At 46.0% G+C, this 15,843-nt stretch overlaps 1 protein-coding gene across 1 annotated transcript in view; it reads right to left on the bottom strand.

The window, feature by feature from the left end:
• Positions 1-519: 519 nt before the first annotated feature.
• Positions 520-15,843, bottom strand: part of LOC144769706 (uncharacterized) — a 335,260-nt gene continuing 319,936 nt past the window's right edge. The window contains exon 10 of the mRNA XM_078653887.1: positions 520-766. Coding sequence (XP_078510013.1) covers positions 543-766 — 224 coding nt within the window. The 3' untranslated portion in view covers positions 520-542. The remainder of the gene's footprint in view (positions 767-15,843) is intronic.

The raw sequence follows: 15,843 nt of genomic DNA, 5'->3' as shown, positions 1-15,843 counted from the left end.
TCCGTGGTTGGTCGCTTTTTCCGAATCGCTAATGCTCGACTACCGGGAATCTGCGATTTTTATAGCGAATTCGCTATTATGTGTTAGCGCATTCGCTATTATGTGTTAGCGAATTCGCTATTTTGTTGTTGAATGCCAATTACGTAAATTGCGCCCGCAATTGCATTTTCGCAGCGATTGCGGGCGCAATTTTGCTTGATGAATCAGGCTGTTAATCTCAGCCTTTCATCCTTAGGCATGAACCTTTCAAATGCACTTGCTCATTGATAAATCTGTCAAGTCCATTATGTATTGGTGTGCCAGTGGCGATGAAACCCAGGAACGTGCTGTAATGTTCATCTTGCTGGCCTTGTCACACGTTTAAAGGAAAGAGTCCTACTAGGTTAGGGGACTTGGGGTCCTGACATCTAGCTTTCCTTGCAGTGCGATTGCCCGAATCTTCTTCACTGGTCTCAGCTCGCGTTTTACTGGTTAAAATGGGATTATCTTCTTAAAAAAAGTTTCAATGTGTATGTTCAGTTCCTTGTGTTTTCAGATGTCCTCTATAAACTGGTAATGGCCAACAGGGCAGCCATTATGAGTGGGACAACATATGTGGCTTCGCGGAGGCCACCATTTGGCCTGGCTGCATTGCAGAGGTTCCCCAGACAGCAGGAGCCTGTTTTTTTGTAATCAAGAAACTGGGTGGAAACCCCGAGCCCTCCAGAGCACCCCCAGCCGGAACATTCCCTTATAAAGAAGGATAGGGTGATGTTGTGGTGGAAACCTGCAGGAATGGGTCAGAAAGAAAAGTAGTTTTAATCATGATCTATGTCAGAAAAGTATATATCCAACATGCTTCCATAAAGTACCCATGGGCATGGGCTGGAAAGCCCTACGCTTTTCAGAGAGCTACTGGCACTTGAAATGTACCCACAAGATCAATGAAGCTTGACAACAGTATGAAACTAATTCCTGGTGGCTGTATTTTTCTAGTACAAATACCTTTTGTTCTATATCCATTAGTCTTTAAATGCAAACAAAACTTATTAACACTTTTTAACTATCTTTTTAAATGTTTTAAAAATATTAACTCTGAACTAGCTCCTTTTTATATTTAGAACTCTTCTTTCTCCGAATGTTGCAATGCACGCGCACTTTACCTTTGCACGAATCATGTGTGCAAATTATGCTGTAATACTTATTGTAGGTGCTTTTATGGCCATAAGTGCCGAAATAAAGAATTTTTGAATTGAATTGAATCTATCCATTTAAATCTTTGTTTGTGAAGTGCCAGACTGGGATCCAGCTGCACAGTCTTGGATCGGGGAAAGAGAGAAAGCAATGGTAAAACAAGCATTAGCAAAGCCAATAGATCTTGCCAATGCAAGAGCTATTGGCTTCGCCAATGTCTTTTAGCCATGTTGCAGAGCAGCGAGGTGGCTTTGCAGCATGGCTAAAAGTTGTATAAAAGTGATATGATGCGGTCAGCACTGGCAGCATCATAGTTCTTTTTTCTTATGGCGGGTAAGAGGCCAACACAGACGATGAGAGGGTGGGAACTGGGAGTGAAGAATCAACACAAGCAATGGAGAAAGGAGGTAGATAAAACAGAAAAAGCAACATAGACAAGAAGAAATGAGGAAAGAAGAAGCAGTAACATGGACATTGAGGACGAAGAAAAAAAGAAGAATCACGGACAACGAGGAAGAGGAAACAAAAACAAGCACGAGCAGTGGGAGGACAGCAATTAAGATCAATACATCAGTACTTGGCCCTTGTTTCAGCTGAAAGAGCAGGACGTGAAGCAGACACATGCTGGCCAATTAGGAGGCAACAAAAAAGAGTGACAATGAAGGTAACAAATGGTAAGCAATTGGCAGTCTCCAGCCCCCTTGTGAAACACAATACCCCTCGCAGCGAAAACACATACACTGTTGGCAGGCAAGACTGCAACAGTGTCCATCTGGGCCTTCAGAAATGCAAGATGTCTACATAGCAAAAGTTCCACAGACCAAATCATACCAGCACTGCAGGCTCATTGGTCCCCTATGACGGGTCAGGGTGATTCAATGCACTATGTAGGGGGTATACAGCCTATCATGGGACTGGTCCTAGCTTCATTCTGGACAAATAATTACATGCATGTACTCACAGTAAGTGCCTTTTGTGATTGAATCTGGCTTCACTGACCCCAACACCAAGATGTCCTTTCAGAGAACTTTACATGTAATAACTAAAATATTGGAAGTGTAGCCGATGGGCATGGGAACTCAGTTGAGTGAACACAAAACGAAAGCTTGCATAGCACAGAAAGGATATTGAAATACCGATATTAAAACATTGATAGGGCTAACTACTATTTTTTCTGTCGATGGTATAATGGGGTCTTCATCAATAGCTAATATATCCTGTGTAGTCATTTTAAAATGCAAGACCTGCTGATGTTACATATTCCAGAATGGTTACTGCATTGAAGTATTTTCATTTGCCATCTGTTCGAAGGGCATCGAGAATACAGGCGTTTGGGAATGCAAGTGAATGTTTTATTGAAAACTGCCTGTCTTAGACCACCTCTCAACCAGTCACTCACTTGTCCCAGTGGGATCCAAGCAACATGAAAAAGCACAATAATACATGGGGCATTTCAATTTGAAAACTTGTAAAACTGATGAATTAGACCTGACTGCCTTAGCGGGGTCATCACCAATTTTTTTTTGTGCTTCCTCACATTTTTTGCAGATTTTGTTTTGTTGACCTTAGGACTCTGAGCACTTTACCACTGCCAACCAGTGCTAAAACACATATGCACTCTCCGCTAAACATGGTTTGAGTGACATTTCTAAATTCGGCATATTTAATTTAGCTATAAATCCCTACTGGAGTGCATTCCATCTGCCCAGGGCCTGTTAATTTATTGCGACTAGTTAGGCTATACTTCCCTTTCTCTTTAAGCGGTGGCCACATGCCACCAGAGGCGTATGCCCTCATCCTCAACAAAGTCAACAATGCAGCAATGTAAAAAAAGTGAATAGATTCCACATACACCAATCCAAGCCTTTGTGTAATTTAATATGTAATTATAACGGGAAACCCCATTAGGATCAATCCTTTCTTTTCCAGGCACTTTCAAACTTTGGTTGAATCCCGTAATACAAGAAACTGGCATCCCTTCTAAACAGTCCTCAAACAGAGCAGTATTTGCCAGCCTCTTGGGGGCGTATTGTGCCTTTCTCAGCAGATGGGTGCCTCCGTCCCCTAGCGCTTCTTTTCACCTCCTTTGCTCAGTGGTCGAAGTGGGGAAAAAAAAGTAGGGGAACTGTGAGCGGAGAATCAGAGGGCGGGAATAACCTGAGCATTGGACCAGTGGGCGGAGTTAGAGGTGTGGCCAGGATGCGCAAAACATCCCAATCTTTAGTATTTGTTTGGCATTTCACTGACCAGTTACAGCTTATTATGGTATGTAATTCAACCAATGTATACACATGATTATTTAACGATTAATATGAGCTATTGAAATTAGAAACATATTCCACTTTGTGAATTTATTTTAATCACAGAATGTCTAAAAAATGCTTAAAAGCAGAAGCACAAGCCATTTGTTTTCGAGCCATGAAGTTTCTGTCGTCAGCAATATACACAGAGACAATCAATTTTACGTGTGTAAATGACTGTATAGTAAATGTTACATAAGACAAAGGACTACAAGGTGTAGGAGTGATTGGCCTGGAGAAACACAAACTCAGAATTTAAAACTTAATACCATGATTGGGGGTTCTCTTTAAAAATCATTATTGATTTGTATAAAAAATAACACTTTTTGCAACATTAGGATAATCAAAGGCTTAGGGAAAAAAACATAACGCTCTAGTTTATACCTTGCAGTTTGTATGCAGCTCTTAGATGAAAGTTAATAGCTCACTGTTCTTTGTTAGGATTTTAACTTATAAACTGTAAGTAGCAAAAGGATCTCACTGACAAAAGCAGTAACCCACTGACCTATTTACAATATGTGCACTTTGTGATTGGCCTGGTACATTTTCTTTGCAGCAGGCACATTAACCCTCTGCGCTATCTTTCCATGAGTCAAAACTTCCACTAGACAAATCTCCGATCTCGCTCTAGGAAGAAGTTTATTCATCGGAGTTATCATGACATTTTTATTATTGCCGAAAATAGCTGGCGGCCAGGAAGGAGGCAGCAAGTGCTTTTAAAACCATAATATACGACGTCCCCACTCAAAGTCAGCACACGTTGTGGTCACAGCAGTCGCACCGCCCTAGAGGAAGCTCTTCTCAGGGGTCCTGTGACCTCAGTGACAGAGTCACTGTTGCTCTATGGTCTGCTACTTCGTAGGCCTGCCCACACGACTGGAGGTGAACTTCAGTATGGATTGTGGTGGGCAAGCCTTCAAGGTGAACCCACACTTGCCACTGCTAGGGTCCACCTGCTGGTGCTAACACACCAGGGTTTTTCTGGTGCCTTCTAAGGTCTGGCATGGGAATGTGCTCCCTCAGGAGAGGGGTCTGGGGGACTGTTCATGAAGGCTGAACCTGGTTCCCCAGTTCTAAATTTAGCAGCTCTGCCCCCAGTGCTACATCTGCTCCCTCACTGACACCATACTGCCCCACTGAGAGAAACTCATACTGCCGTCAGCTACAATCCAATTTGACCTGCTATAAATAACTGGATGCGACTAAATTCAAATACACACTAGGCAAGAGCAATATGCTGCCTAAAAGAAAAGGTAACAACATCCTGGAAAAAGCAAACACTCATAAGGAATGAAAGATTTAATAAAGCATGTAAAATGTAAGCAGGAAACTGGGGAACTTAACGCTTTTACAATCATTATTCAGAAATCAACAAGTATTTTTGCCTGAAAAGTTAAGGACATAACTACAGGGCCCAGAAATGACCCATTTCAATGTCCAGTGCTTATATGCTTACAAAACGTAAGCAGTATGGTTTCAAAAGACCACATTTGTGAACACAAAGCCGCCGTAGACATTTTGTTTTCCAATCCACCCATCAACCAGGTATTGCAGTACCTCCAGACAGGGCCGGTCCTAGGATTTTCGGGGCCCTGGTCAAAAGGGAATGTGGGAGGCCCCTGAAATCTACAAAAGTGACACCTTCTGATCTCGGGGAAGGTGCTTTGTGCATGTTCCACTTGGGCACAGCTCCTCTTCTCAGCCACCCCAAGCAACTCTTGTGCAGCCCATTTCGGGCTGAAGGTGTGAGAATTGCTTTGGGGATGTGTTAAACCTGTGTGGGCTAAAGTGCTGACAATGGGCGCCCTGCTGAGTCTCTGAACTGGCTGCCTGAGAGGTGTACCCTCCCCTAGGCCTTCCCACACCATCCCTTAGAGGCCCCAGGAGGGGGGACCCCCTCCCATGAGCCCGTTTGTGAAGCATTTCTTTCACTCTGATCGGCAGACATGCACGAGGTCTAGTGGGGTGTTAATTGCCATTGTGGGGGCCCCATCCTGGCAGGCAGAGGGCCAGGCCCTGGGCAGCTGCCCACACTGACCAAGCCTAGTGCCGGCCCTGCCTCCAGGTAGGAGGTACTGGAGGAAAACAATGCTGTTCATAGAAAGACAAGAAAACAAACGTAGCGCTTTACTGGGAAACTCTGTAAAGTGGCGCTAATGTGTTGGGGATTGAAAAAAATTATCTGGCCACTTTAAGAACACTCCATCTTGCTTTATTTAATTATTTTTCAGAGTTTGAACATTTTGTTTCCGAGGCTGCACTTTGGAATAGAAAAATGTCAAAACGGTATTTCCAGCAAAAGTGTTTTTCTTTTTTGCATCCATTTCACAGGGGTACAAATGGACGACAGGAAGAGACGGTGAGAACCATTTCTTGATTCATGATTTTCGGAAAAGTGAGACGGAATTAGACAGAACGAGAGGGAATAGGAGTAAGAAAGAGGGGGCAGCTGCCAGCGGCAGAGCAGAAGCGGACACCTTCCTTGTCTTGTCTGGGCAGGAAGTAAGAGACAGAGACCTTTTCCTTCTCTGCTCCCCGCCCGTCCACGAACAGAATATTTCTGACGTCCAAGGACGAATGTTCATAATAAAGAAGTAGGGGAACGGAATCTACAGAATTAAAGAAGTAGGGGCACGACTCTCACTGAATCCCGATGTGTGCTTAGGGGTGCTGCTCAGTTTATGTGAGGGGATACAACGACCACATCTGGTTCTTTTGGGGGTTCCGAGGCGTGATCAGAATGTAGCTCTGTGTGCGTGGCGTAGGGCGCGCTCACTACGGTTTTTGTCAGGGTAGGGACCTCAGCCCGCCGCTGACCCTATTTTTGAGGAGCGCTCATAAAACAGGGTGACTGTAAATACAAAACCCTAGCCAATCACAACGCTGCAGCAGCGTTGTGATTGGTGAGGCCGCTGCCCCAGCCGGACCATTTTCTCTATGTATGCTACAACATACATAGAGAACAGGGACAGTGGCTGGTGTTGCTCCAGGGTAGGGGGGAAGTGGCTTGTCCACTGTTGTTCATACGGACTGTTTGGGCAGACTGAGGCCGCCCAAACTTTCAGTATAAACAACAGTGGGCAAGCCACTCCCCCTGCCCTCGAGCAGGACCGCCCACCCCCAACCAGGAACTACTGCTTTCTCGTCATGCGAGAAGGCAGAAACAAATGGTAGTTATTACCATTTATGTTTCTGCCTTCTCCCACGGCGAGATAGCAGGGGGGTGGTTCCCAAAAGCCCCTATAGAGGAGCCGCCACTGTCTATTAGGTGTTTAGGAAAGCTGAGACTGAAGAGGCACACAGCAACCAGTGTCTGCACTCAGAGACTGAACCCAGGAGACGCAGCACCCCCGAGATAAAACTGCCAACACCCTGCCCAGTACAGCCCCCCCAGCAGCTGCGGAATTAACTTTTGCTGCTTTTCTTTCAACAAAGCGGCCGTATGTTTTACTCTGGCCCCCTCTGGGGATGACACCGGTGGCAGCTGTTGAAATACCTAGAATGTAGCACCGAGGCTGGTTTTCTACCCCTCGAGCTTCCCCGTCTGTCTGTGCCTCCGCTACAGAGGTTACCCCGATTCTTCAGGAATGCAATGTAATGCAGCTTCAGATTTTGGAGAATTCATGAAGTGCTTTTCACAACTAACCAGAATCACAGATTATTCATTCCCTCTCAACACATCCAGAACCAAGTAGCTCCCTCGGAGCGGCGCGGATTGCTGCTAAAACAAGAACAAGGAATGCACGTGAGAGAGAGGGGGAGCAGGAAGTGAGCCCTGGAGTGGTGCGTGCGTGTGAGCGCAGTCTGCTCATTTTCAAGCACTGCACTCGTGCTTGTGGCGCGCCCCTGCTCGCTCCCACAAGGTGGATGCCGCCACAAGCACAAGTGTGTGCTTGAAAATGAGCAGAGCGACGGCTAAAGGCCCTCCTATAGAGCGCATGCACGCTGCGTAGGCAAGACCTAAACATCCCCTCTCTAGAAGATTGTCTTTCAGCACCTCATCACTGACCCCCCAAAACCAATGCCCCACAGTTGGGGGGGGGAGGGGAGGTGGTTTAAGCTCTGCTAATCACTTTTTAATCCGCATGCCTGCACTGCCTTTTAGTACATCAACACAGCAACCAGGTAAACAATTTCCTGGACTCCCGTACCCCCGAGACCAATACCCCAGGTGGAGGGCTATGTTAATTACCATATAATAAACTTGACCGGCTCATTCTTCAGCTTTTGCTGGGCTGGAAGCTGTGAGTTACATTTTTATCGTTCCCATACTGATTTTTCTGGGTTCGTAGAGCCAAGTCAAACCTCTAGAAATAAACCAAGAGAACAATTACCATAGTCCTACAAAGTCCATCTTCTATGTTTGAGGTCTTGTAGCTGGAGTCCCTCTTCCATGTCAGTGACCTGTCACTGTTTGGCAGACCCGGTCACCAGTCTTACTGGTATGCGCAGCCTTTTCCCCATTTTAAAATTAGCAATTGTTCACTTTTAAAACATCAGTGAACTTAGTGTGCGACAAATCAGGGCAATTATCAATCCATGTTGCTACTTTCTGTTTCTGTAGTAGGCAATCTAAAAAGGTGACATCACAAACACAAGGAACTGTTATCTTTTAAAACCATAACCAGTGTGCATGCGTCATGGAGTTGATGCTATATAACCAGAAGAGCACTGTAAAGTACCTCACTCCTTCCCTCGCACCGCTACCTGCTGTTCGAGGAAAAAGATGGTACGCATATGCCTTAAGCTTCTTATGTCCCAAGAATCATCCCAAGACTCCCTCCTTGTACTCGTGAGGTGTCCTAGATCTCTATCGCGCAAACAGCGGCGTAAAATTAAAAAGTAAACCGTTCCCTCGGAGACGGCTATGTGGCTCAAACATAAGCAGATGCAATTTATGACATCCTGAAAACTCCCCCATGGGCAAGCTCGTTTAGGTTTGTGCGCATCCACCTGTGCTGGAGGGAAACAGGCCACAGATGCTGAGTGTTATGCCCGTTTCCCCTCAAAGAAACGCAAACCTGCCCACTCACCCCCTTGGGTAATAGTGTAATTTTGATAATCCCTCAAGAAGAGAAGCGGTTTCTCACGTGCATATTCATTTCCCACGCTGCACAAAGAAACAGTGAACTCAGGGCGGGCATAAAATCCTCCAAGGAAAAGAAGCGAAAGAGTCATGGTTCTGCAGAAGGGTTTTCCGGGGACGGCAGTGGTGAGGGGAAACGCCGAAGGAGCGGTGGTGAGCTGAGTCACAGCAGCCCCTCTACCAAGGTGAGAAAAGCAGACCCGACAATACTTAAAAGCAAGGCAGGGAACAGTAAAACGTAGTTCATACTTAAACACATATACCACTTGTCACTCTTAGTTGTTTTTTTAAATGCAAGTGGGCGGTCAGTCAGAGGGGGAGGAGGTAGAAATAGATAAGTGTGCGCGCCTCATGCTGAAAGAGGAGGAGGCAGCAGGGGAGGGGAGAGAGGAGGGGGCCTGTGCCTTTTTCCCTTGCGGGAGCAAGCAGGAACAATCTGTTAATTACAAACAGATGGTTCCAAAGCTCGCTCCCGCAAGGGAATCGCCTGATGTGCACACATTGCCATTGAAAGCAATGCAACTGGTGCATGTTTTTGGGCCAAAAACGGAATCGATCACTAAAGGTCTCCTCCTATGCAATGCATGCGTACTGCGTAGGCGAGACCTACCAGTCCAAAGGCCAGAGGGCCTCACCCACCTAACTCATTTAGCTGCATGCCTGTTCAGAAGGCGATAGCAAAGTGACAGCATTTTGACCATGAGGATGTTTTAGCTGAGCAGTGAGTATCACACACGATCACATTACGTTTCCACCTTGGCTTGATCATGTTCTTTTTTGCACTTTAAGTTAGCAAGTTTAAAGCTATCATTTATTTCATCTGTGCTCGATTCAAAATGTAAATTTCCAGCCCTTGCGCACTCACGCTTTATACTGTAGTAGCCAACTTCTCTTCACAGCCTCATATTTCTACTTCATACTGCATTTGTCAAAAACCCTTTTTCAAGTTGAACATTACTGATTTCTCCTTCCACAGTAGTGAACCGCAATTCATCAACAAGAGCATTCTTCCCTCTCTCGCCTTGCATGGGAGCAGACGACCGCTAGGCGGCTCTGTGCATACACACCACACCAAGAAAAATGCAGAATGACCGACGGGAGGAAACAAGCAGGCAGCACTCCAAGCCTGCAAACAGGTAGGGACAGTTGTACCGCTCACCCTCCTAAAAACGCTTCCGCTTAACTGATTATGTTTTAAGGGGGGCAGTTGTACGATACTGGCCATTGCATATAAAAAAAAAAAGAAATGCTGTGTCACTCGTGCAAAGCAATGCACTGATAGGTGCAGAGAGAGTGCTGCTTACACTGGATGTAGCTGGGTATCGTCCTCATCGGCAGTCAGCCAGTACGAATTTCACTATGTCTTTGTTACCGCCCTTGTACAAGCAAAGGTGAGGCCTGCAGGCTGTACTTGGGGCCTGTACAGCCGCTGTGCAGGGATGTGCATGATATGCAGGGAGCTTCTTCAGAACATAGATATTCAAACCATAAACAGTCCAGGTTTAGCAGGATTGCAAAACAGCTTCTTTATTAAACAGTGACTGTATGTTTGAGACTAGGCTTGAGTAAAAGAGCTGGACTTTCCTGACAATTCTCACTCACGTAATAATAATAATAATAATTTGTGGTCAAAGCTGGAGTCATTTTTAGTTCTCGCCTGAGCCAGCGCATGCGCTGGCTGGTGAGACTTTTAGTAAACAGGTTTCAGAAAATGCTACCTTGTAGCCTAGAGCTTGCGGTTAAGTGCGCGGGCGCGCGCTTACGAGCAGAGGAGCCATCTGGCTTTCCTCTCTCGTCAGCAGCGCATGTCTTGGCCCGCGGCCGCGTGGCCATGCTTGTTTAACTTTGGGTGCGCACCAGTCGCATGCTTGCCGTTGTCGTCACCCCGACCCCTTTGCTTGTCTGATCTCAGCCCTGGGCTCAAGAATTCAGGGTGCCCATTTTCGGCAGCCTTGATGGATCGGTTTTCAAGCTCGTATGCAAAAAACTTACTGCCCAGGATGACATTATCAGAGGGAGACAACTCAGTAAGACGTTGGTACTTAAAAAAAATCCCCCACACAAAACACATTGAAGTGGTTTGTCTAAAATACCTGCCTCGCTCCCAGCCTCTGGTTTTAAAGTGTTTCCTAACCCAAAGACAGACAACGGCGGAGCCCCCATCTGTCTGAAATACGCACACACCTTGCAAAACAAGAAACAAAATCTGTGTTGCTTGTTCCAGACAGTGTTTGCTTTGTAAGTTATTGCTTTTGGTTGCTCGCTTTGCTCTTTTGCAGTGTCTGCTTACCCAGAAGTAACACATCCTTTCAGAACTAATTTACGAGAAGAACTGACCCCGGATCAACATCTGTTAGACTTCACAGGTAAATCTCCTTGCTTCATACTGTTGCCGAGGCTGCCAGAACCACCGCTGACCCTTCTCAGGCACATCAAAGCAGGACACCTTAATCCGCCACTCATTAACCCTCAAGCAACAGTAAGCCCCTTTTATGGGCCTACGGGCTGTATTCCTCTTCAAACAAGACAGAAACAACTGGAAGCCGGAGCGCCAAGCACACTTCCCGATGGAGCGTGGCTTTCCAGCCGCTCGACTGACTTCCAAGAAAATCAAGATTCCCAAGTGAACTGTAGTCTTATTTATAATTTAAAAAAAAAAAAGATAGATAGAAGTATAAACACACGCTAAGTTTTCCCAATCCTATTTCATTCACATTTAACACGTTTTCTCCAATAAACCGAAATATGGATTTTGGTAACGACTAACCCATTCTTATCCCTCTGGCACATGGACCTAGAACACTTCCTAGTCTGTGTCACAAGAGAGACCCCAAAAACCTTCCACGCCTTCATCCCCTGCACCCTTCTCAGAAAACTCCAGAGGCCCAAATCCGCATCCACTGCAGGTGTTGATCTTACAATGCAAATGCATCAAATAGCGACTGCAAGGTATTCCCAAAAGGTGACCTGCACTCCTAAATTCGAATACACATTTCCAGATATGTCCATGGAAATATGTATATTCTTACGTGGAAGGAAACAACGTGCCACTGCCCAGAGGCAATGTTATTTCACTATGCAAAACTGTGAGGCATGTGCAATTATGCTTGCTGAAATGCCCCCACATTCTTGCAAATAGAAATTTACAACAGTTTTCCAGAAATACTCCTTGAATCCCAGAACTGTTGCAGCTTATGAGGTGTTCTTCTGGAAATCTTTGGGCTTGCCTTGTATGTATTCTGTCTCTATTTCATTCTGCCATTTCTTTTTTTAGCTTCTGACCCCAATTCGAATTCTGCCATAGCTCTCTATTGAGTTTTCTTCTCCCATTCGGTTACGCTTCCTGTCCTCTTCTGTTTCATTGTTGTCTTCTCCCCTAACTCTGCCCTTTTTGTTCTCCCGGGTTTTCTATTGAATCTCCTTCACCCAACCTATCTCTTTCTCTTATTCCTCCCCTCTACCTATTCGGATTATTTCTCTCCTTCTTTTCACCCTCCTTATTCTGTATTCTATCTGAATCTCAATCCATTCCCCCTTCTTTGCCCTCTCTTCACATTTACCCTGTCCATTTTGTCCTGCCTCTTCATTCTGCCCCAATGCCCCTATTCTGTACACTCTTTTCCTTCAACTACATCCCGGAACTAGGTGCAACCAAACACCAACAAAACCTCACACACAAGTGCATGTCAAGGCCTTCCTCGGGTAAGTTTCACCTGATGTGTATGTCTGAGAGCATGTACATATTGTTTCTGTGTGTCTATGAGCCTTAACCAGTGTATGTGTATTTGAATGTGTGTATGCGTGAGATTGTACAAAATTGTATCAGCATATGTTTAAACAAGCATTGGCATAGCCAATTAGTCTCACCTTTGGGACCTTATCGGTGTGTAGCCATGCAACAGTTATTGTTACACCAAGGATATTGTGCTGCATGATTAAATACTTATTAGGTCCCAAAAGCGAGACCAATTGGCTATGCCAATGCTTGTTCTCCAAACCGATTAATTCAATCTGCAGTCTTTTTCCACTCGACGCAGGAAAGTGATCCACTCTGAAAATATCATTTTTGGTCTAAAGTCACCTTGCTCCTGTTTTCTTTTCCGATGGCCTGGCTGGCCACAGCTTTTGCATGAGCAAATCACACCTCCAAGTTCAGACCAACGTGCCTGTAATGTTTATGACATTCACACAACCACACACATAACCACACATATACAACCACACATGCACAACCACACACACAACCACTCATACACAACCACACACACAACCACACCCACAACCACACAACCACGACCACACACACAACCACACAGAACCACAACCACACACACAACCACAACCACTCATACACAACCACACACACACATAACCACACACACATACACAACGACACATACACAACCACACACACAACCACTCATATACATACACTCATACACAACCACACACACACATAACCACACACATATACACACAACCACACACACACACACAACCACACAGAACCACAACCACACACACAACCACACATGACCACAACCACACCCACAACCACACACACAACCACACACACACACACACACACACCCCACACACACAAACACACACACAACCACACCCACACACACAACCACACCCACACACACAACCACACACAACACAACCACACACAACCACACACAGCCACAACCACACACACCACACACACAAAAACGCACACACACCACATGCACCCACAACCACACCCACAACCACACACACAACCACACCCACACACACATACACCCACACACAACCACACACACAACCACACACACAACCACACACACAACTACACACACACACAACCACACACCCAACCACACACACACCACACACACACACAACCACACCGACACACACAACCACACACACACAACCACAATCACACACACGCACAAACACACACAACCACAACCACACACAACCAACCAACCAAACAACCAACCACCCACACACCCACAACCATACACACAACCACGCACACAATCATAACCATACAACACACACACCCACACACAACCACATACAGATAACTACAAACACAACCACACACACAACCACAATCTCACAAACACACACAAACACACACAACCACACACAACCACACCAAACCATACAACCACATACACACCACACACAACCACACCCACAACCACAATCACTCACAACCACAACCACACACACCACACACACAACCACGCTCACACACACCCACACAACCACACACTCACTACCACACACTCAACCACACACACCACACACACACACACGCACAACCACACACACAACCACAACTACACACCCACAAAACCACACACACACAACCACACACACAACCACACACACACACAACCACACACAAAACCACAAACACACAAAACCACACCCACAAACACAACCAAACACACAATAACAAACACACAATAACACACACACAACCACACACACACAATCACACACACACAACCTCACACACATTCAAAGCCACACACACATGCACAGCCACACACCCACACAACTGCACACACAACCAAACACACACAACCACAAACACAACCACAACCATATACACAACCACACAGACACACACAACCACACACACAACCACACACAACCACACACACAACCACACACAACCACACACACAACCACAACCACTCAACCATGTCCACACGCACAACCACACAGAACCACAACCACACACACAACCACAAACACACACACAACCACACACGACCACAACCACACAACCACACACACAACCACACATACACAACCACACCTACACAACCACACAATCAACCACTCATACACAACCACACACACACATAACCACACACACATATACACAACCACACACACACACCACACAGAACCACAACCACACACACACACACACACCCCACACACACACAACCACACACACCCACACAACCACACCCATACACACAACCACACACAACACAACCACACACAACCACACACAGCCACAACCACACATACACCACACACACACAACCGCACACACAAATGCTCACACACCACATGCACCCACAACCACACAACCACACACACAACCACACCCACACACAAATACACCCACACACAACCACACACACAACCACACACACACAACCACACACACAACCACAAACACACACACACACACCACACACACATAACCATACCGACACATACAACCACATCCCCACACACACAACCACACACACACAACCACAATCACCCACACACACAAACACACACAACAACCACACACAACCAACCAACCACACACACAACCACCCACACACCCACAACCACAAACACAACCACACACACAACCATAACCATACAACACCCACACACAACAACACACAGATAACTACAAACACAACCACACACGCAACCACACTCTCAAAAACACACACAAACACACACAACCACAACCACACACAACCACGCTAAACCATACAACCACATACACAACCACACACAACCACAATCACTCACAACCACAACCACACACACCACACATACAACCACGCTCACACACAACCACACCCACACAACCACACACACACACTACCGCACACTCAACCACACACACCACACACACACACAACCACACACAGCCACAACCACACACACACCACACACACACAACCACACACAAACGCATATACACTACATTCACCCACAACCACACCCACATCCACTCAACCACACACACAACCACACCCACACACAAATACACCCACACACAACCACACACACAACCACACACACAACCACACACACAAACACAACTACACATACACACCACACACACACACACACACAAAAACACTGACACACACAACCACATCCCCACACACAACCACACACACACAACCACAATCACACACATGCACAAACACACACAACCACAACCACACACAACCAACCAACCAAACACACAACCACCCACACACCCACAACAACACACACAACCACACACACAACCATAACCATACAACACACACACCCACACACAACCACATACAGATAACTACAAACACAACCACACAAACAACCACAATCTCACAAACACACACAAACACACAAAACCACAACCACAACCACACCCAACCACACCAAACCATACAACCACATACACAACCACACACAACCACACCCACAACCACAATCACTCACAACCACACACACCACACACACAACCACGCTCACACACAACCACAC

The sequence above is a fragment of the Lissotriton helveticus genome, chromosome 7 (genome assembly GCF_964261635.1).
Source record: "Lissotriton helveticus chromosome 7, aLisHel1.1, whole genome shotgun sequence".
Classification (NCBI taxonomy): Eukaryota; Metazoa; Chordata; class Amphibia; order Caudata; family Salamandridae; genus Lissotriton; species Lissotriton helveticus.
The sequence above is the reverse complement of the archived record's forward strand: the minus strand, read 5'-3'. Positions and strand labels throughout refer to the sequence as shown.